Consider the following 22,816-nt stretch of genomic DNA (forward strand, 5'->3'; position numbering starts at 1 on the left):
CATTCTTAATTATGTAAGTGTATAGTAAGGTATACAACAATAAGGTTGTATGTACGCTATACTAAAAATTTGAAAAAGGCATCAAATTTTAAAGGGAAAGCCATATGTAAAAAAATTGAAACATTGGGATTTATCTTAGTGATTAAGGGAGGGGGCAGCACCCCAGAAATATAGAATTCATTTCTCTTGAAATAGTTGAGAAATGCATATACTCTTAAGCAGCTGTGCTAATTTCAGCAGATGTTTGCCTTGAATACCTTACGTGAAAGCACTCTGATGGTACTGATTTGTAAATAAGTTTCCCTGCCTGTGGGGAAATGTCAGTGCAATCATAAACAATCCGCTCGGAAATAACTTTTAAAGAGCAATTTGCAGTACAGATGCCAGCAAATATTAAAAGCTTTTGCCTGATTTTGAAATCTAACAAACCATTTCAACAACAATCTGCAAATATCTGATCATTTAAAGCAATAGAGATTTTTTTTTATCATCATGACATTTTCATGATTGGAGAGTACTGTACAGTACAGCAAGGAACTCTCCTAAGAATGGAGTGTTTGTTAAAGAACCAAACTCACTCATTAAGAACACAAATACCATTTTCAGACAAAGACTGCACTTCCAGACATCTCAAGGGATGTAGCACCTGCTCTCTAATGTGAAGTGTCACACATTTTATCTGCCTCAAATAAAGCACAGGTTTTTTAAATAAGCAAAAAGAAAAAGGTGTTTCTCTAAATTTCATTGCTATCAAGCAGATTGAAATTATTCTAGCATTTCCATTTCTCTGATTTCTGTATCCAATTGTTTATGCCTGGAGAAAAATTAAATACTTTGTTTCATGGGTGGTTACTAAGAGACAAGTGTCTTATCAAATTCAATGAGGAACCACTCTGATTATTGTCCAGGACTAGTTTTGAAGTAGCATATATTTAACAAGGAAACCAAAGTTCAATTTATGATAACTGCAAAGTATTATTCCAATTTCTGTATCATTAAAAACCCTAGCAAGGTATTCTATTCTGTGCCACATGAAATCTTATCATAATATCCAGTCTTGTATTCTGTATTGAACTTACATAGCAGGATCACTGCAGTTAAGTCTTTGAGATCATGAAGAAATATATCATGTGCCTATTAAATTCTTGCCTGTACAATTAGTAGAGTGTATCAAATTAGGGGATGTATTATGCATTGTAGATGCATTACCATAATCTCATCAGTAGTACCTCTACCAAATAATTAAGGACACACTTCTTAAAGTTCTCCCTGGACACCTCTCTGCCTCTCTGCAACCCAAACTTATAAAACAAGCACAAGATAGGAAGGTACATTAAAAAGACCGTTATTGGTTCTAACTTGATCAAGTTTCTACCTTTTTGTCTTTCACTATTTAATGACAATTGAAAAGATACACACTCTTCTCACATAGATCCTTTCTTAGTTACAAAAGCAGAAGGGTATAAAAAGTGAGTCCAGATGGAACCTTATTATATTGGCACAGGATCTACTGAAAAAGCATGAGATTTACGATTCTTATGTGTCATTTTAAGAAACTGAATGTATTCTGTGTTTGGATAATGGTTTCAGCTATGTTTCATGTACACCATTATATATTGGCTCAGACCCTTGGGGGGGTGTCAATGTTTTTGCATCAGAAAATATTGTATCTGTGATCATAATGGTTCATTTTCTATGATATAATTTGACATTGGTTTCACGTAAATTCTATGTAAAACTCAGGAAGATATACAAGACTCGGGAATTTCCCAACCAAAAACCTTGCACACCTCTTTCATATCTCACACCCAGAACCTTATACGTACATAACAATATCATCAATGCATAGATACAAATGCTCTATGTATAATCATAGCAGTAATAAAAGTAAGACTAAAATCTAATTATATTTAATATTATTGTTCTTCTACATATCCTGTATATCAGATTGTGACAGCAGAAGAAGGGATTGGTAGCTGTTTCATTAGCTTTACTTGAAACCTATCAGTACTGGTCTTACCTTTCAAATAGCCTCAAATAACAATCGCTTTATTTTATCTGAGACACCAAAACCACTACCCTCAAACCCTATTGATTCCATTCTAGATAATTATGTAATGTGACAAACTGGAATCTGAATTTTCTTCTTTAATTCTGTTTCAAACCTTCTAGATTTTATATCTGTACGCAGCAGCTAACTTCTAATCTAAAATATTATGAGAGACTTTTCCATTTAAAGGGGGTAAATATGCAAAAAATGATAAAACTTTGTGATATGTGAAGCTTAAATATGGTTACACAAAAATAAATGCAGAGCTAAGCAGGCTATAGCTCTGGACTACAGTTGGAAAAACCTCTCAATTATTTTTTCATTCATTAGTTTTCAAATATGAAATTTTCATAAATTAAACTTTTCTTATAGCTCGCATGACACACATTAAGGTATGCTTTGTTTCTTCATGCATCCATTTTTTTCCACCACCACCCCCCCCGCCATTTCTGGAGCTTTTAACTCCTTTGAAAAAGTGTATTGTGTATCTTGGCAACATTCGTGCCAATCTTGTCTTCTGTTAATACTTGTCAGAAGCCCTTCCCATAGCTTAGGGCCCTGCCTGGACTAAATCCTGCTCTGAATAAGTGATTTTTTGTTAAATTCTGATGTTCCGATTCTCTTAATGTTGGGAATGGGAGAAAGAGGGTGGGTGGCGATGTTGCTTCTGTATTATTTATATCAGAAGAGGGGGATCCTATGAAATAAAACTTCATAAAAAATAAACAATGTAAACAAATAATCAAATCTTATAGGGCAAGATTAATAGTCAGTCTGTGTCTCATTATCTGAAAACAATATGCTTTTAACTACATGGAATGTTAAGAAACAAATGTAACCAACTAAAATATATCTTTTACCTTTAATCAGAAATAAAAATACCCTTGCAAAGAAAATTTAGCATTTAAATAGCTAAGATGAAGTTCTAACCCCACTTTAAAAAAGAGGAGGGAGGCTTTGTTTGATTATTTTCCTCATTTTTATTTTGTGCTAACGTGGTTCAAACAGCAGCACAACTTGAAAGCCCACCTTATACAGTTGCCATAAAAAGAAGAGCTTCTCAATTATTCTGGCATTCAAGTACTGCTGGCCCTCTGTGAGAAGGGGCGTTGGTTCTTACCTGATACGCTTCTTTTCATGGAGCTGTCGAGAGCGTCCAGGTTGGGAGAAGCTCCAGTCTCGGCTCTTCCAGGCTGAGCTTGAAATTGAGGAACGCCCCCTCACCGTCACGTGGTCCTCGGGCGCTCCCCAGGTTTTTGCACAGACGAGAAGGAAAGTCCTGTTCTCATCACACTCAGGAAAAAAATATATTAGATTGCTCGGTCGAACAGCCAGGTTTCCCACCAGACGGCCTACGGGTGGGGCTGGACGCTCTCGACAGCTCCATGAAAAGAAGCGTATCAGGTAAGAACCAACGCCCCTTTTCCATAGAGCTGTCTCGAGCGTCCAGGTTGGGACATACCAAAGCTTGGCTAGTCCTGCGGGTGGGGCCCCGTCTGGTATAGAATCTCTCCTGGAACCCTGATGACCCGCTGGAAGGCATGCCCAACAGGAGAAAACCCTGGATATTGGAATGTCTCAACAAGGGGCCTAAGGAGGAGGCGGAGCTATCCGGGAGGCAGTCCCGCCAAAGAGGCCAACAGGTGTGCACTGGGACTGGGATTCAAGAAACTGGGAAGATCGACCCGTGTTGGGAATTCCCCTGGGAGAACTCTGGGACAGAGAGAAGGAGGAGAGGCGCAGAGATCTGTGTGAGGCCCGGGCGCGCAAGAAGGGACCCCGGCTAGCATTGAATGGGGGTAGATGTGTTGCCGACCAGTTGCCCCAGGGCAGGGTGAGGAGGACAAGAGTGCTCCTGGAGTAGGAGCCTGTTGCAAGCAGGGTTAAAGGTCGGAGTAGAGATAGGCCTTCTCGCACTCCTTCCTCTTTTTTTTTTGTTATTTAAAGGACAAGCGCCTGGGGCGACTGCATTATCGAGAACGACGGAACGAACCTCTCCCGGATCCCCGGGAGGGCTTCCTGGAAGAATTACCTCCGGACCCATCCGCTCCGCTCGATAGGGAGATCTATAGGGAGAGGATCGGTAGTATCTGGCAAAGGAGGAGGAATGGGAAGAACCCTGGCGAGGAGAGGGGGAGCCTCTGAAGTCGGACCTCCTAGAGAGGGAAGGGAGGTACTTGCGCTTGTTCCGGGTCTTGGCCAGGAATGGGTCGAGAACCGGTCCAAATAACTTCCCCCAGAGATGGGGGCTGTTGCTAGCTTAGTCTTGTTTTTAACGTCCGCTTGCCAGTGGCGGAGCCAGAGTAGACGGCGGGCGGTAACCTGGGACGAAATGGCCCTGGTGGAGAACTTTGCCGCCTGGAAGGTGGCGTCTGCAAAACTCGGCCGCGGCCAGGATCTTGGCAATGTCCTGGTGCGCCCTGAGATTGGCTGTGGGAACATGCTGCTTGAGCTGCTGGAGCCACTTGATGGAAGACCTGGTGAAAAAGACGCGGCAGTGGAAGCCCTGACTGCCCAAGCGTCAGAGAGGTGAGCGCGCACAGGGCCAGTTCAGCTCGCTTGTCCTCGGGCTGGAGAGCATCGAGTGAGTCGCTGGGAGTAGAGCGGGAAGCCAGGCCTACCACGGGCTGCGTCCACGGGGAGGGGATCGAGCAAGGTGGAGAACTGCGGTTCCAGGTTAAAAACCGCTTGTCCTGGGCGTTGGGGGAGGGGTCCCCGAGGAGGCCAGCTGCCTAGAAACCATGTCTGAGAATATGGGCGGGACAGGGATCACCTCAGTTTCGCCACGGGCTGAGAGAAGAGAGAGTCGGGAGGAACCCCTGCCGCCGCTGGGTTGGGTGGGGAGGGGGTTCAGGCCCGAGGTGGTCCTGGCTTTGAACAGGAGGGACCTAAATAGGTGCGGTTTAAAGAGCCCTAGAAACGCTGGCTGACCTGGAGGGAGGCCCTCGTCCTCCGACATGTCCCCTTCTAGGGACCTGTTCCCAAAAGAGTTCACTGCCTATGAGGGACCTCATGTCAAGGTCCTGCTCGTCCCCAAAGAGGGAAGGGTCCCCGGTTCTTGGGCCTCCATTCCCTCCATCTCCAAAGGTAAGGTTAAGTCCTCTTGGGGAGTTGCCTGACCATGCGAGGCCGCTGATCCTAGGGCCTCGGGGGCGCGGGCTGAGGAGCCGGACCGGCCATCAGCTGCATCTGTTGCGCTACCCTTTGCCGGATGGCCAGCTCCATAGCCTGCATTAGGTTTTCGGGTATTTCCGCCATGGGGAGAGACTCCTCCGGGCGCAGTTCTACAGCAGTGGTGGGCAAGGTGACCTCAGGGGCCTGTCCAGGCTGTGGGGAGAAGCAGAAGCAGGAGGGGAGGGGAGAGGAGGATGGGTGGAGGTTGATGGAACGGAAGGGTCCCGGGGCACAGAGCTTGACTCCTGAGAGCGTCTGTCAATTTCCCTTCGAGGGCCCTGTGTCGCCTGAGGGCATCCCTTTGGGAAGCTTTGGATGGTTCCTGTGCCTGTTTGCGCAGGTGGTGGATTTGGCCTTGGCCTTCAGAGAAGTGCCACGAGAGGTATTGTCGTCTGCCATCTGGAGAGGAGAGAAAAAGGAAAAAATTTTCTGGTTAATGCGAGGCGGTTAACGGGTCTGGGTACAGCCTAAGCAGAGGCTGGAACTCCCAGTGCTCGTATTGCACCCCTTTTTGTCAAGGCCACAGAATTGTTCTGTAACGTGTTGGGAAGTAGGGCCTAGCCCGGGGCCAATCAGCCAGAATAAACGCCAAGCTGTCCCTGCCGGGCGAACCGGGAAGGGACATGGCAAGCAACTAACTCCTTAGTTGGGGGAGACTTAGGCAGGATTGCAAGGTATTTGAGCAGTCCCAGGATCTGCCCAGGAGTCAGGGAAACAATGCGGCCTACTGGTAGGCCTCTGATAAAAACCAATGACCCTGGGGCCGCAGGCAGAAGGGAATAATGTAAGCTGAAACCAGGTCTGGATGCGGCCTACGGGAGGCCGGGAATCCCAACGCACGCCCCACGCCCCTTTTAGTCAAAAAATTTTTTCTGTTTAAAATAGAGGTTTGGTACGAACCAGGGCCTAGCCCAGAGACCAATCAGCCAGAAAGGTGAACGCCAGGCAGCTACCCCTGCCGGACGGACCGGGGAAGGGGTGGGGGGCAGAGCTGCTACTTCGCCTGCTGGGGAAAAAGGCTGCAGGGCCAACGGGCCCTATTTCTGCAGGAGGCCTGTTGGTAGAATGAAAGACAGGCTGAGACGAGGGAATCCCAGGCTGCCTAATAGTCAGTTAAGGCTGCGGCCTGTAAAGGGCCCTCTAATAATGGCGGACGGCCATGCGGCCACTCCCAAGATGGCGGCCGTTCCAGGGCACACCCAAGATGGCGGCCGTTCCAGGGCACACCCAAGATGGCAGCCGTTCCAGGGCACACCCAAGATGGCGGCCGTTCCAGGACACACCCAAGATGGCGGCCGCTCCAGGGCACACCCAAGATGGCGGCCGCCCAGGGCACACCCAAGATGGCGGCCGCCCAGGCCCACCCAAGATGGCGGACGCCACAGGGGGCCCAAGATGGAGGCCGCAAGTAACGGAGGCAGCCCCAGCGGCGGTAAACTCCCAGGGAAGATTAAAGCCTTTGGGAGAACCAGGGAAGCGTACCCTGGGCTAGAAGGCGTTCGCGGGGGAACGGCAGCTAAGGCGAGGAGAGGCAGGCAGAAACGAGCGGCCTCGCGCGGAGCGATTAGGCGGCAAACGAAGCGGGGGAGCGCTCGAAGCGCCGCTTTCTCCCCTTAAAGAAATGGCTCGGATATTAAAAACACTCCCTGGGGAGTTCAAACCTGAGTTCCTGCGCTGCCTGCCGGTGATCCACGTGAAAAGCGATGAGAGAAGAGGCCTAGAATGCTGAACGACCGGAGCAAGGGAAAAACAGCCTGTTAGCCACGAGGCTGAGCAAAAAACTGGGGAGCGCCCGAGGACCACGTGACGGTGAGGGGGCGTTCCTCAATTTCAAGCTCAGCCTGGAAGAGCCGAGACTGGAGCTCCTCCCAACCTGGACGCTCGAGACAGCTCTATGGAAAAATTGCTGAGTTGTGCTTGCTGTGTTTTTGTTCTGCTAACCATTGGAACAATTCTTATGATATTCAGTGGGATTCTTAGAGAAATAGAAATGCAAAAATAGGTTTTAAAAAGCTGCAGTTGCTACTTCTCTATGTCTCAGAAACAGTAGAAGTACATACACCACAGAATAGAATAGAATAGAATAGAATAGAATAGAATAGAATAGAATAGAATAGAATAGAATAACAGAGTTGGAAGGGACCTTGGAGGTCTTCTAGTCCAACCCCCTGCTTAGGCAGGAAACCCTATACCAGTTCAGATAAATGGTTATCCAACATCTTTTTAAAAACTTCTAATGTTGGAGCATTCACAACTTCTGAAGGCAAGTTGTTCCACTGATTAATTGTTCTAACTGTCAGGAAATTTCTCCTTGGTTCTAAGTTGCTTCTTTCCTCGATTAGTTTCCACCCATTGCTTCTTGGCCTGCCCTCAGGTGCTTTGGACTCAGAATAGCTTGACTCCCTCTTCTTTTTGGCAGCCCCTCAGATATTGGAACACTGCTATCATGTCTCCCCTAGTCCTTCTTTTCATTAGACTAGACATACAGTTCTAAAACAGACAGAATTTTCTAAGGCATAGTTTTTACAACAATTTTATTTTATTATTTAATTATTTTATTCCATTTATATTTCTATTTAGTTTAATGCCATCTCATCAAATACAGTACTTATTTGTAGAAATAATATCATGAAGGATTGAGATGAGTTAGATCTTGCACAAAGATGATGTGACTTGAGAACACCTGGTTCTTCCTTCCCTGTCTGCATCCAAAAAATCTGAATTTGTTCTTGATAAATAATATTTGTTAAACATTAAGGCACAGAATCTGACCCCATGATACTGGAGGGATTTTGGGCTTTTCATATAAATGCATCTTTTTAAACAAGTTCCTTAAAAATAAGGCTAAATAAAAATGCCCATTTACATAATTTATAATTTTTGTTCAAATAAATAATTATTGGAAATGTTTCCAAATCTAACAAATTATCAGGATGAGCCAGAACCACTTGCTGATGATCAAGACCTGCTAGGTGAGTTGTCAGGCACAAATTAAATACAATTATTAAAATATGACATGGAGAGAAGAGAGGCTAATGCAATTAGAGCAGTCTAAAGGAACTTTCTTGGAGACACAGTGACATATTGTGGAAATGAAGATCAATTGATTGATTTTCCAGAGATGAAGGGAAATATTTATACCCTTGTTCTGTACTTTACATCTGCATTTGTGTGCTTGCTACAAGAATTGGTTATCCTTCCCTTCCCTCCCTCTATCTAGAGGCATTTTTTTTTGTGCTTTGCAATATCTGAAAGGATAAAGTTTTTTTTTCATTTTGTGATCACTGTTGCTTATTTCCTGAATTCAGAAGCTGCATCTTGCTGTGATTCTCCTTCTTCTTTAAGCTCTCTAAAGTTTTTCTTTGCTCAGGTGCATAATTTTAAAGAGATGCCTTCAGGTTAGTAGTACTTTTGTGGCTTTAATTCAAAGCTTTGTGCTTACTGCATGTGACTTTTTTTGCAGGTAAAGTTAGGAGAAACCAGTAGGTTCTGTTTGTATGGAAAGAGGATCAAAGAGTTCATATTATGATTTTATGTCCTGTTCTGTTTTTGTGTTAGGACAGAATTCCAGGAAGACACAAAGAGCAAATAAAGAGGAAAGCAGAGGAGATGAACAACCTTGGACAGAAAAGGATGGACATGTCCTTAAGAAGTTTGTCAGACTGCGTTTCTTTTCTGGACATTCAAGTAATATAATGTAAGGTTTTTTTCTTACTTTTTCTTTCACAAAAGCAATAAACTAGGCTCTAATAGGATGAAAAATAAACTAGAAAAAGCTAATTGGTCCTCTGATAGTTTAGAAATATTCAAATTGTGATTTGTTGTATTGTTGTGCTGTAACTTGAGTAAATGTTAGATTCTTTGCACAATAGGTAAACAAGGAAGCATTATCAGCAGGTTCTTGCAAGTACTTTTAAATGTTCACCTGTTGATGAACACACATCAAGCTGATGTTAAAGGCACAACAATATGCTCAGTTTGCACACACATTTTAATCAATAGTTTATTTGAACATTTCTTAATGAAGTAACTCAATTGGCTGTGCTTATATAACATATCAACCACAAATTAGCCAACCATACTCATTGTGCAAATATAATCATGGTATTATTTTCTGACCAGTTGTGGAGCTTAATAGAAACTTTGAAGATTCTCTTTAAGTAATTAAAACCTCTCCAATTTCTTATTTGAGACAACTATAGGATTTAAGTTTCATCTTGTATTATCAAACTGTACAAAAATAAATGTAATCATTTCAGGCACCTTGTATTCCTCTGAGGCATGAAAGGCCAAACAAATCTACACCTTGCCTATTGTGCATAACCTGAACTGTGATATTAGTTTTTGGTACAGTGTATCATACAATTCTAGAAAAACAGATCAGTTGAGTAGGTCTAGCTATGCTAACCCAGCTAGTGTGTTGTGCACAGGCAACTGGATTTCAAGTGTTGAATATTGTGATGGATATGAACAATAAGCAGAAAGAAAAAATTCTGGACAATCATGGATTATGTAGAGATATATATAAAATCCTAACCCTTTCCTGACATCTAAAACTCAACAGATTTTTGTAGATCAGATCTAGTTGTCTTATTAGAGACTTACACCAATTGATTCATTTACTTATGAATAGATTTTTAAATTAATGACTGAAAAAAGAATAATCCTTTAAAGGAGGACAGTTCCTACTAACCGCATGCATAGAGTTCTCTTGGCAGCATTTCAAAAGTGGTTTGTCATAGCTTTTTTTTTTTTTTAGCTTTCAACTATAATTTACGTACTTTAAGTACTAACAAGGTTCCGCTCTACTTAAGATCAGCCAAGCTAGTTATATGTCATCACACACTATGTAATTGTTGAAGATAAAGTTTATTAAATGAATGTTATTTTTGAAAAACATACCCAGAATTTCATGGTAAAAAGTTTATTATCAGTAAAAGTTGAAATCCAACTTTTCTGTATTTCAGAGTTACAGTGATGCCTGTAGACTTCCACTTTATATTTCTGCTTTAACTGGTCCCAAACCTGCAGAAATATCTTTCAGTACTGGGAGAAATGGAGGGATGGCTTGTCCCTCTTTTTACTCTGAAACATTTACTTTGAATGACATAGTTTTCAAAAGGCAGGGCAGATTCTCTAGCTGGCAGAATGAAACTTCTCCTTTGTCTGGTATTATGTAACTTTATTTAAGATATTTTTGCGTCACTGATACTGGTTATTCATATTAATTTTCATATTGGGACCTTCACCTATGCCATCCTAGGACCTTCACCTATGCCATCCTCTTCCCCATAGCTCTCAATTTAGTTCAAATACTCATGGTCAGTCTGTACTTCAGTCTTGGGTTAAAGCTTTCCCTTCTTCCTATAATGCAAAAGTCTCACTTGGAATGCCCAGACTGGATTTTGGATCACCTCATATTTGCATAAATAACTGACATAATCTGTTAACTTCAATTCAGATCATTGATCTGTCTTTTGGCTTTTCAGTCTCAATGAAAAGAAATTTCTTTTTGAGGACAAGAGGGGAGGCTTGCGAAGAAGAGATCCCAAGAAGTTGAAGGCAAAAAAAGAGGAGGCGCTTTCCTTGGAAGAGATTCATACTGGAAAAATGTGCCCCAAATGTGAGATCATTGCCTGCAGTGTATGCAATATGCTACATACTGAAAGCTGTTTTATTGCTCATAGCTTGCTGGACCATTATGATAGGGGAAGTCACTCCTCATGCTGCTCAACTTCTGCGTTATCCCAAGACCACCATGTATGTAAGAAACATGCTTCAGAAATATCTACAAGGTCTTGTTTGGTGTCAGGGTTTATAACCTCACAATATTAGAAAATGTACTTCTACAGATCATTACATTTCTTACAATGACTATATGGAGGGAAACGCAGAGTAATAGGTTTGTATATTATATGTATATGCTTTCTAGATGAAAACAGGAAGTTAATAACTTTTTTACCAAAATTACTAGGTTTCATTGGTGAAATTGCAACAGGTGACTTCCATTCTCCTTGCTACATTTAAAGCCAGATATTATTTGATGAGAATAAAGTCATAGACCAAATAACTTGGCAAGACAAGCTACTATATTAATACACGTTAACTGTCTATTATAAGAGATTTCCGGGTATGAAACTTTTATTATTTTTTAATACTTATATGAAAATTACATTAAAAGGAAAATGGAAAAAGTCTGCAATATATAGACTTTATCTGCTTTGAACATTTTCTTGGCAAATTTGGATCATCAGGAGTCATGAAATTTAGTTAAAAGTATTTACTACATAGGATCTTGATTATATATAAAGGTAGTCACTTATAGTTTTTGCCATTTATAATCTTCAACTGCTTTTGCCTTCTAGGGCTGATGGGAGCTCCACTGACACACATGAATGCATCAATAATTCTCATATATGGTTATAAATTAAGGAGGCTATCTCATAGCTCCATTTTACAAAGCTACATACGCAAGTAACCATGAACATACATTTCTGATTCCATTTATAATGCAAACCTCAATACAGTTTTTCTAAGCTCACCACAAAAATTGGCACTTAATCTGCATCTGGGAATATCAGCTAATTGAACACAGGAGCATTAAAGTCTGTAGGCAGGGAAAGAGCAGGACGTAGCTTGCTGATGGAATGGTGAGGAGGCACCAAGGGACAGAACACACAGCAGGAGTATATGGCCTTTTTATTACAAGCATCTCTATGGGAGGATAGTATCTATAATATAATAAAGGAAGTCATGAAAAACATAAGTGTAACCTTGGACTGGGTGTTCATACTAACCTTCAAGCCTAAGAAAATAACATGAAAATAGTATTTATTTTCACCCATTTTAAGTGCTCTTAGTGGTCAAAAGTTTGCACACTTTGCCCTACAACATCATTCTTTAGATCCAGTTGCCTTTGAAACAATACCCTTCATCAGTTTATATATTTTCTGTGTTGTAGTAGAATTAATTCATACTAAAGGAAAAAAAATATTTAGCTCATGCTGACTCATGCTTGTGGATCTTTTCAGAAAAATTATACACATGGTTAGAAAGTAGTGGACATAGATACACTATTAAAATATTATTAAAATATTACATTTAATAATTTATTAAATTTATACACCCCTCCCTAACTCTCTGCAACTTTATACTAAATGTATATAGTTTATGATTTTGGTTTATTTACCCTGTTTATATCAATCCAAAGCTTGAATGGTTCTGAATGTCCACTGAGAAATATTTCTTTGATGTTCATTCTTTCTTGATGTAAAATTGTCATTCTGATTCTTGGATCAAGGAGGACTGGTAGTCCTAATCAATTTGTTGCATGCAACATTTTATTAAATTATAAAACATTTTTGTGTAAATCACACTATTGCCTTTTATGGGTTCTATTTCATTTAATTAAGTAAAAAACCATTTTCATAACTTTAAGGAAATATTGTAAGCATGGTGAGAATTATTGCATGACTTGTCTCAGAAAATTAATGAGGTTAAACTACTGGGAAAAAATATAAGAAATCAAGTAGAATGCAAAGTTGGAATTCTAAAGCCTCCAATAATGAAACCATTCATTTGAACCTAATAGTGACTTCCCATAGTAAATTAATTGCCACGGAGTCAGGCTCATCTCTTGGTGACTCACTAGTTCAGTCAGTCTTCAATAATCATCTAGATACATTCATCCTTGTTTTTGTCCTCCCCTTTTTCAGTTACCTTCTCTTTGCATTCATCATACACTAATTTGTGAAATTTTGCATGCTGTTTATTGTTTTAAGGAGACATTTGGTCCAGAATCGAATGTAACCATATCAAAATCTGCTACTGGAAAGTATCCTTCATTTTTTTTCCAGTGCCCAACCCTTACAACTGTACCTGGAAAGACTATTGCTTCAACTATTCTGTGGATGGAACACAAAATATTTGTTATTCTCATCATCCTAAATTCATCAGATGCCAAAGGTTTTTTTTAACCTGTTCAATATCCTGTCATTTTTTTTTTCTGTCTCTGAGCCAAAGCAAATTGTTTACCACTTCAGCTCTTGGCTGTCATATTGAACTTCACTTTGCATGCTGGATTCGAGTTGATGTGACATTTTAGGATTTCACAATGAGGATTTTTCATTTTTACTTTCAGAATAAGCTTTTCTAAGACTTAACTTTTGGTTAACAAAAGGATAGCATTCAGACACTTTTGTTTGCACTGACTTCTGGGTGGCCTGAAGGGATTAGGAATGGAAAACATAGCATTCTAGCAATTCTTTTCCTTTGTGTCCAGTTCCAGTCAATGTTGACTGAGCAGGGTGTCACTTTGTGGGACGCAGGAAGCAGGGCGATACCTTCTGGAACACCATTGTTCCCCAAATGTGAACAGGTTCCCTTCTTGCCTGAAAGAAGCCTTTAAAACCAGGCTCTTCTTTCAGGCGCTGGGTCAGAGAAAGCGTTAGATCTCTTCTTTTGGTGCTTTGGGTCTCTTGGACGGTTGCTGTTTTCTTCCAGACTCTCTTTAAAGCAGTGTGCATCTTTGCTTGTATTGGTGTACTGTTAGCTGTCCAGAATTGTGACAAATTGGGGCAGCCTGTACATTTCAAAGATCTGTAATCTACGCATCTCAGAATGTGTTTGACCACCTATTTTGATTCCAGTTGACATTGCTTCTAACAATGTCATTGCCATTTCTATATGTTCACATATAAGTAAAGTATGCTGGGATAACAAATATCCTTTTCTCATATCTTTTCTCATTCTGAGCCATCCATTTTCCAAATTCAGTAATTATCAGTCATTGTAAAAGTTATTTGGATAATACAATGTCGTGGGCTAGCCATAACCTTAGTATATTTCACATTGTCATAATATACACAAACTTCCCTCTTTTTAAAAAATATTCTTTGCCTCTTTCCACATCTTACATTAGCTATCTAATACACCTTTATATCTTTCTCTGTGCAACTGGTGTATCATTCTTCATGTATGGTTCTGTTCTTTGGTGGCTTGCATGAGAAATCAGCATGATTCAGTAGTTAATACATTATTTTGCATCTCCCTTTATGAATTAATAAAATATAAATAAGCTGATACCAAGATGCCTTTTGTTTGAAAGGATAATGAAAAAAAAGAAAAACCTGAAGTAGCTGTTCTGTTTCTGAAGGTGTAAGTAAAAAGTTTAGGGCCATTATTGTCACTTAGGATCAACTAAGTGCAACTAGAGTAAATATCCACCATCCCGGGGAAATGATAATGGCAAGGCATTTCCTCATTTCTGCTATGAAAATTGCATGGATGTGCCAATGTATGAACCAGGAGCTAAGTTCAACTGGAGAGCAACTTCATATTTATTATTTGTAAAATACTCCATTAGCAGCCACAATAATTGATGGAAAAGATATTGATTTTTTGATGCCATGTAACATACAATGTATGTTAGCTACAGGACAAAAATCAAAGTGTCTCAAAACAAAGATGCTTCAGAAAGGCACAGTTGCTAGTCATGCAGATGTGCATTCATTTTAATAATCTAAAAGAATAAATACATCTCATTCATTTCAATTACAAAACCAAATAAATTCAATGCATGAATTCCAAATGAAAAATTCATTACTCATTGTTTTCACTTGCATTATTTCTGTTTCTGCTAGAAAAACATACGTAGCAGTGGGCTGTATGAGTTAAGGGGAGGAAGGTAAGAGAGTAATAAAGTTGTCAGGAATTAAGTGAATTATATAGAATAGAGGACTTTGTCTGAGCTAACTTTGGTAGTCTGGCTTTTGTTTTTGTTTTGTATAACTAAGCCTTAAAAATTTTCACACAGAAGTTATACTGTAAAGGGGTTACAAATGAGAGAAGAGCCGACAGCTTCCCGTTGATACTTAAGGCAGTGAAATAAATGGAAAATACTAGTATAATATATTAAAAGCTCATATGATTTAAAACATTCCATAGTCATAAGTAGCAAAATATGCATTTTAAAATTAATAGAAATAAGATCATTTAAAGCAATGAACTGAAAATGAAAACTAAAAAATTGACCTTTCAATGATGAAATGGGGAAATTCTGTAACAATTGCTTCATAATGAAAGCTTGTTACTACAACATATTTTGTAATTTAGCTACACACTTGTATTATTTGTTTAACATTTTAACAAGATTTTAAACTACATTATTCACAATGTTGTTTAGAGAAACAGAAGTCTTTGACAAAATATAATAGTCCTTAAGCAATTCTATTTAAAATGACTATTTTGATTATATGTTCACTCAACCACGACAGAAATTAACAGCTATTACATTCTTTGGCAAGCAAAGAGCCTGTTACAAATACATTTTGCCATTTTTACAAAATATTTCATGTTACATCTTTAAATTAAAAAAAATTCTATTGCACTTTTAATTTGAACTGTTATTTTAAGCACCTTAAAGCATGGGTCCCCAACCCCTGATCCACGGATCGCCACTGGTCTGTGGCATGGCCAAAACTGGGCCATGCAAACAAGTGGAGTCTCATCCACAGGATGTAGGCAGCACATGAAACCAAGACCCCTCTGGTCTGTGGAAAAAAGGCCTGCTGCCTTAAAACATGGTACCTTGTTTCATAAATTAAAGTATATCCAGTTTTTCAATCACAGTCATTTTAAGGCTGAATACAAACATCCTGGGAAAATACTTTTATCACAAAGAGAACATGCAGAATCAGATTATGATCAGAATTCTACTCAGAATTAGAATACTAATTTTACAAAAATCTTAAAGCATTCAGAAGCAAGATGCAAAGGAATCAGAATCATTCATATATATATATATTGGTGTTTTAATTCAGCTGTTTTTCCTTTTTAATATTTTGTCACTGAATATAGCATAGGGTGGATTTGTCTTCATTTTGACATTCCTTTTAAAAATGGAACTTTAAAAAACAACAACTAGGTTTTGACAAACACATATTTTGGGACAGATATATAAAACTTGTAAGGATATTTTGTTTTATATTTATTCATGTTTTTATGCTTACATGGGAATGGACAACCTATATTACTGGAAAACTGAAAGGCTAACTCCTATTTATTGACATTTACCCAACATTTCAGATGCTGTGATTTTTTTTAAAGAAGTTCAACAGTCAATTTTGTAGAATTTTCAAACAGCTGAAAAATCTTTTAAACATAATTCCTCCACATAAAATTTAAAACATTACATTGAACACATTATACAACATTATAATAAAAGACACAATCACTTTACGTTTCCCCATTTTAAGTACAGTATAGAGTTCTCTTTTCTGGCAGCAGTAGAAACCAATAAGCAGCTATTTGTTGTGCAATATTATGGATGCTGTTATGTACAGTAGAATGTATGTCTATGCCAGTAAAAATATAGATATATTGACGCATTTAAAATTCACTTGAAGCAAAATTAAAGGCGTTGTGAAAACCTCTGGTGGCATTTAGTACCAGTTCTTTAAAAAAAATCTAATTATGTAATCAAAGTTTGAATCTAAGCAATAAAAAGTCCCAAATATTTACACTGTATCAAAACAATATAAAACTTTAGTAGTCACTTTCAGTGTGCAAAGTAAGCAGAAGCGATTACTGATTCTGCGATAACCTCACTGAAGCATTCCCAAAACAGAGTGCAAAACAATCAGGAATCTTTAGGTAATTTTCTTGGATGTCTTTTTAAATAGCCTGTTTCCCCCCCCCCTCCTTTAATGCTTTATTGTCAGGATAACTTCTAAAGTTAGTGCAAATTCATCCATCATTTAGGATCTGTAATCCTTCCGAACTGTGTGCGCCATCCAGTTCACTTTTGTAGTCCAACTTTCTCTGAGTGCTTCGTCAAATTTCTGCTTAAACTGTTTTAATGCCTCATCATCATTCTTTCCTAAGGCAAGAGAATCCTAAGAACAGTAACAAAGAAATGGTTATTTGTTTTGTGTGCATTATATTTTCAGATTATTTTGCAGACTGTTGACAAAATCTATTATTCTGCAATTAATTCCTATGGGTTTGCAGAACTCAACAAAAATATGATATATTGCTAGCAATTTTTTACTTTTAGATGAAAGGAATTTATGTTACTGTACAACAAACAATTCAACAGATGATAATTGTACCAGATTTGCAAGTTCATGGATTATATTGGAATTCTGATTCTTTTACAATCAAAAGCTATTAATTTGCAAAGTAATCCCTAAGTACTTCACTATTTCAAAGGTTTCTTCCTAGGCACATCTCTGAGAAAGGGTTATTCTATTGGGGTGTGCTATAATTATGAATGAATGGGTAGGAAGATATTTGACAAAATCCACAAGGACCTCCCACCATTTGAAATTCACAATATTAGCATCTTAACCTTTCTTTACCAAAACATTATGTGAAGGGGCATGTCCACTTTATCCCTATTGTTATACTATATCCCTATACTAAATCAAACGCTTGCATTTAGCAATTAACAACTGAAGATTAAGAAGAATACAAGATTTAGAGACAAAGGCCAGAAACTTTATGATGCAAAAATTGACTAAAACTTATCACAATAATTTTTACATAATACCAAGATAATGTTGAAAGTTTGAAGATGCTGCTCTGAGTATATATCACATATTTCTTTATACATCAAAATTAACCATGATAAAATATTCCTTCATGAAAGAATCAGTTCAGTAAAAAAAGAATCTGAAGAGTTCCAGGTATAAAGTCCTTTCTAAAGTGTGTGATTTAAACAAGAAAACATATTCACTTCACCATTCTTTACATGAGAGTGATAAAGGAGAGGTTCACTGTTTAGAAAATTATTCTTGATTGTTTATTAAAGAATTATTCAGGATTCAAATGGAACAACAAGCAAAATTATATTATGTGTATTTGAGTACTTGCTCTGTGGAAGCTATTAGAAAAGTGCATAAGTCTATGTTATCACACATATCGTCCAAGTTAAAGAGTCTCTAAAAAGAAAGAATGGGCAACATGCAACTTTCAGATGCTGCTGAAAAACTCCTGTTTGGTCCAGCCATCATGATCAATGAATGAGGGGAACAGCCTTTCAATAATACAATATCTTGGGTTAGGTTGAGGTGGATATTGTGGCATAACTATTCAAGATCTCTGCCTGAGATTTTAGGAAGATGCTACTACTGTAGCTGGAATTAATACTGCTGTCTAGATAGATGCAGAAGTTTATCTTGTATAAGAAATATTAAAAATATATTAGATAATTACTCTGAGAAAGCTTGGACAGAATTTAGAAAAAATACAATACTATCTTACTAAACTTTTAATTGTTTATTTAATCTATGTCCAGTTTTCTTGGAGAACGTAAGATCTGGCTGAAAATTAACAAATGAGTTTCATGAACAAGGAAGGGGTTGAACATGTTTTCTCCATATCACTAAATTATTAGAAATGTACCTTTAGATATTGGATGTCTTTAACAGAGGTTAGCTCTGGAAGCCCAGCTGTTAACATCAGTGCAAATAAAGTGATAAATAGGTTGCCATGTCTTCGTAGAATCAAGTATGCTTCTTCACAGCATTGGCGGAACCTTAACATTAGTATTAAAAAACAGATACTGAAAATCAGGACAACAAAAATAGACAGACTGCACAGAAGCCCTGGTCCTGTTTAAGACATTTATGAACAAAATAGATTTATCATGGATAGCTGATGATTATACCATCACTGGTTCTTATTTGCAACTCTTTGAAAAAAAAGATGTTTATTTATTCTGAAAAGTACTTATTTGCAAATAGTTTGCTTTATTTCCTACTTAGCAACAGCATATATAAGAGTATGGTAATTCTAGTTATTTGACAGAATGAAACTGTGTATTATAATCCAAATTAGAGTGAGAAATAGTCATATAAGCATGGAAAAAGTGAGTAAATCATAAAGGTTCCTCAGGATCAGAAATATGATTGCATCCATATCTGTGGTGGGATTCACATTTTTTTACAATCGGTTCTGTGAGCATGGCTTGGTGGGCGTGGCAGGGGAAGGATACCATAAAATCTCCAGTCAAAGGTGGTATTTGCTGGTTCTTTGAACTTCTCAAAATTTCCACTATCGGTTCTCCAGAACTGGTCAGAACCTGCTGAATACCACATCTGATCCATATCTGATATCAGAAATGAATTCATGTAACTGTGGATATCAGTTATTGGAAACAGTTTTTTCGGACTATTCCCCAAGAGAAGGAATAACATTTTACTGTATTACCACTGTTTACTGATAATTCTATATAAAGTCATTATTCCGCCAACTGAATAATGGACAGTTTGAAAAAGTGGTTCTTCAATATATCTATTACATTTAACACTGAGTTCCAAAAACAACTTTCATATATGTTCTTGCGGTATTCATGATAATACTTTCGCATGTTTTTTTAACAAGTAGAAAAAAATCATTTTCCTTGTTGTTCAAAAAGACCTTATTTAAAAATCATTGTCCTTATTTGTTAAAAAAGGAGATCTTATTAAGATTATTAAGTTGTATTCAAATACGACTTTGTGATTAGTAAAGATGATTTTATATGGAAAAATAATAGACTGTCTGTATGCACATTGTGTCCATACACATACAACCACACACACTCCAATAATTTTCTTAAAATTCAATAGTCGTTCAAATTCTGATAATCTAATGTACAGAAGAATGCCTATAAAAAGACTACTTTTCCTATAATGTCTATCATATTAGTTGTCTCTTTCATATACAAAGCTAGACATTATGTAAAATCTACTTTCCCAAGTTAAGCATGACTGTTTATGATGACTTGAATATGTCCCTTTACAGGAATATTTTTTTGCAACAAGAAATTTGTTATTGCTTTCTTAGATTTTTCTTTTAATTTTCCATCCTATCCTATCCAACAGTGTGGAGTTTCCTATATACTAACCAGGTTTAACCCTGCTTAATCTCCCATCTCCCAAGGTTTGGTATAGCATCAATTCATTTCTGTCACATATGGATCTAAGATTAAACTAGAACTAAATTATTCTAACAAGCTTAGTACTTACCGGCCAAATTTTTCAGTGTTTCCAGTTTTTCCCTGCTGGATGACATGAATAAAATCATATGTAAGGATGAAAGGGACTCGTTCTCTTTTAATTCCAAATTTGGATTTGAAGTTTCCAAGAATATGACCAAAATCTATATGAAACAGCTGGGAAACAGAATAAGTCATTATTTCTGGGAAAACATTCATATTATCCCTAACAAAACACTATCATCTTATTTTTAAATTCTTCTGCAATGAACAACTGTATGTCTTCAATCATGATGAATAATTGCAAGTTTTCAACTAATAATTTGCATCTTTTCAATTAAATCACCTAAATGATTAAATTCTTTTTCCTTGGCAGGGAGAGGAAGGTCTGACTAGAGGAAATGCAGTGGCTATTGGGTCAGTTGATTGAAAGGAAAAAGAGAATTGGGAACAAGGTGGTCTAGCAAGATATTTAATCTTCAGTTCTTAATGCCTATACAGAGCTTAGATGTATTCATCCAGGAAAGAATGTATTTTAGCAAGTATTCTCAGATACATGTTTGGCAAAGGTTGCTTGCTACTTTATAGTTGCCTGAAAAAAAGATAACCCCACTAAGAATTTTGAGTTAATACCACCCTTCTTGAATTAAAAAGAAAACAATTTAATCTTTTTCAATGGGGAAAAATCAAAACAGGTGCTAGCAGCTTACTCACAGAGGGAAAATTGCGGCACCAGGAAGACAACTTAGGGTACTTGTGAATGGCATTTTGTGCAAGGAAGCCAAGAGGAGAAAAAAGGCTTGAGCAGAAAAGGGCAGAATTCACTCTGCTATAATCTCTTTATTAGATCAATACACAATACTTCATACATATCTAAGGTTGAAGCTATTGTTGCGTATCAAAGATGTGCAAAGCATGAACATACTCAAAAGCCTACTTAAAAAAAGCCTACTTTCCTATTCTGTGGAAATGTTATGTTTGTTAGAAAATGTAACATTAAGAAATGTTTAAATATTTTTAGAATGCTATACGTTTTATGGGAACGATGAAGGTAACAATATGCTGTGAAAAAGCTTTTTCCCAATAAAATCACCATTAGGATCACTACATGTTAGAAAGCCACATGGCAATGAGGGAAATAGCAATCATCATTCTGAGCTGGGAATGAGTATCTCTACAGGAACATTCCAAACAAACATGTTCCCATTAATATTTTGACTCTTACCTGACCATTCTTCCTGACCATGATATTGTCACTGTGTCGGTCTCCAATGCCCAGGACGTAAGTAGCTACACAGTAGCCAGCACAAGACAAAGTGAATGCTTCAATAGCTCGATCCAAATCTTCTCTAAATTAGAACGACAATGATATTTGTAAACAGACTTGAACCAGGTATTTGTAATTTTATACTACATATATTTTTAAAAGCTGCTTAAATTACAGAGCTGAGGCTCATTTAGTTTTTCTACCAAAATAACTCCCAAGCACATTTCAAGAAAACTTCTTGCAAAATGGAATGGCAAATGAAGGAACTTTAGGAATTACTTTCCCACTAATTCACAACATACTAAAGCCATTTCCCCATTAATTACATCTTCACATCATGCAACTATTAGTAAAGTGATTTAAGATCTATTTTCTTTTTTGTTATTTGACACAACGATTGTATGACTCTACAAGACACTGTAAGCTACAAGAAAGAAATAATATGTGCCTTTTTCACCCTAAAATTTGTATCATCTGAATTGCCTACAGATCTGTTTTCTGCAAGAACATTGCAGAGTGCTGCAATGAAGCTCACACACTGCTGTGTTATCATGAAATCCCTCACTGAGTACATGAGACAAGGCTCCAGCTGCAAAAGATGGTTCTGGGGGGTGCAGTAGTGTGCATGGTGCGATGGTAGAGAAGGCCAGGCAGTAGGAGCAGTTGGTGGCAGGGAGTATGTAGACAACCAAAAGGGGGCCAACAATGCAGATGTAATTTTGTTCATGTGACTGTGAGAGAAGCTTTCACAGCCACAACTTTGAGGAACAGTGGTAAGTCCCTTCATTTAACACTGCTGGAATTTTGAATGGTCACTGAATAAATGGACATCAAGCAAGGATTACCTGTATATCAAAGAATGCAATTGAAAGGAACACTTTAAATTAAAAAAATGCTAACATTATAGGAGATCATAAGGGTGGTGAGAATGTTAAAAATGGTATAGCTGTAAGCAAATTCTTTCACTAAGACAATAGTTGAAAATGCAATAATCATGTTGGATTTTTCTTTCATATTTGGCAGGAATGTTGTAAAGCCTACAATTCTGGAATAGAATTTGTAATGGTATGATTTTTTTCTTCCAGCCTATTTTTTAAATTAAATATCACTAAATATTTAGTAATTTTTATAAAGTATATTGAATAGGTTTTGTATGTGATATCTATATAAATATATTTGCTCATTGAGTACTGTGCAATGTCTTAATGTATTTGTATTTGGAAAGGTAGCAACAGTGATTGCAAAATTACAAGAGATTTGTTGTTTAAATCTCTGGGCAGAAGCACCACTGAAGCCCAACTAGTTTGCACAACTCCTTTAGTTGTAACTTTCTCAAACGTCACTA

At 38.0% G+C, this 22,816-nt stretch overlaps 1 protein-coding gene across 3 annotated transcripts in view; it reads right to left on the bottom strand.

Annotated features, from left to right (window-relative positions):
* Positions 1-14,708: 14,708 nt before the first annotated feature.
* PIK3CB (phosphatidylinositol-4,5-bisphosphate 3-kinase catalytic subunit beta) overlaps positions 14,709-22,816 on the bottom strand; it is a 77,841-nt gene continuing 69,733 nt past the window's right edge. For all 3 annotated transcript variants that reach the window (XM_087933164.1, XM_087933163.1, XM_087933165.1), the window contains 4 exons: positions 21,430-21,553; positions 20,236-20,381; positions 18,629-18,761; positions 14,709-17,118 (listed from right to left, as the gene is read on the bottom strand). In XM_087933164.1, the coding sequence (XP_087789290.1) occupies positions 16,981-17,118; positions 18,629-18,761; positions 20,236-20,381; positions 21,430-21,553 (541 nt within the window). In that variant the 3' untranslated portion in view covers positions 14,709-16,980. The remainder of the gene's footprint in view (positions 17,119-18,628; positions 18,762-20,235; positions 20,382-21,429; positions 21,554-22,816) is intronic.

Source organism: Pseudonaja textilis, chromosome 4 (assembly GCF_049901715.1).
Source record: "Pseudonaja textilis isolate UNSWEBS1 chromosome 4, rPseTex1.2, whole genome shotgun sequence".
Taxonomy (NCBI): domain Eukaryota; kingdom Metazoa; phylum Chordata; class Lepidosauria; order Squamata; family Elapidae; genus Pseudonaja; species Pseudonaja textilis.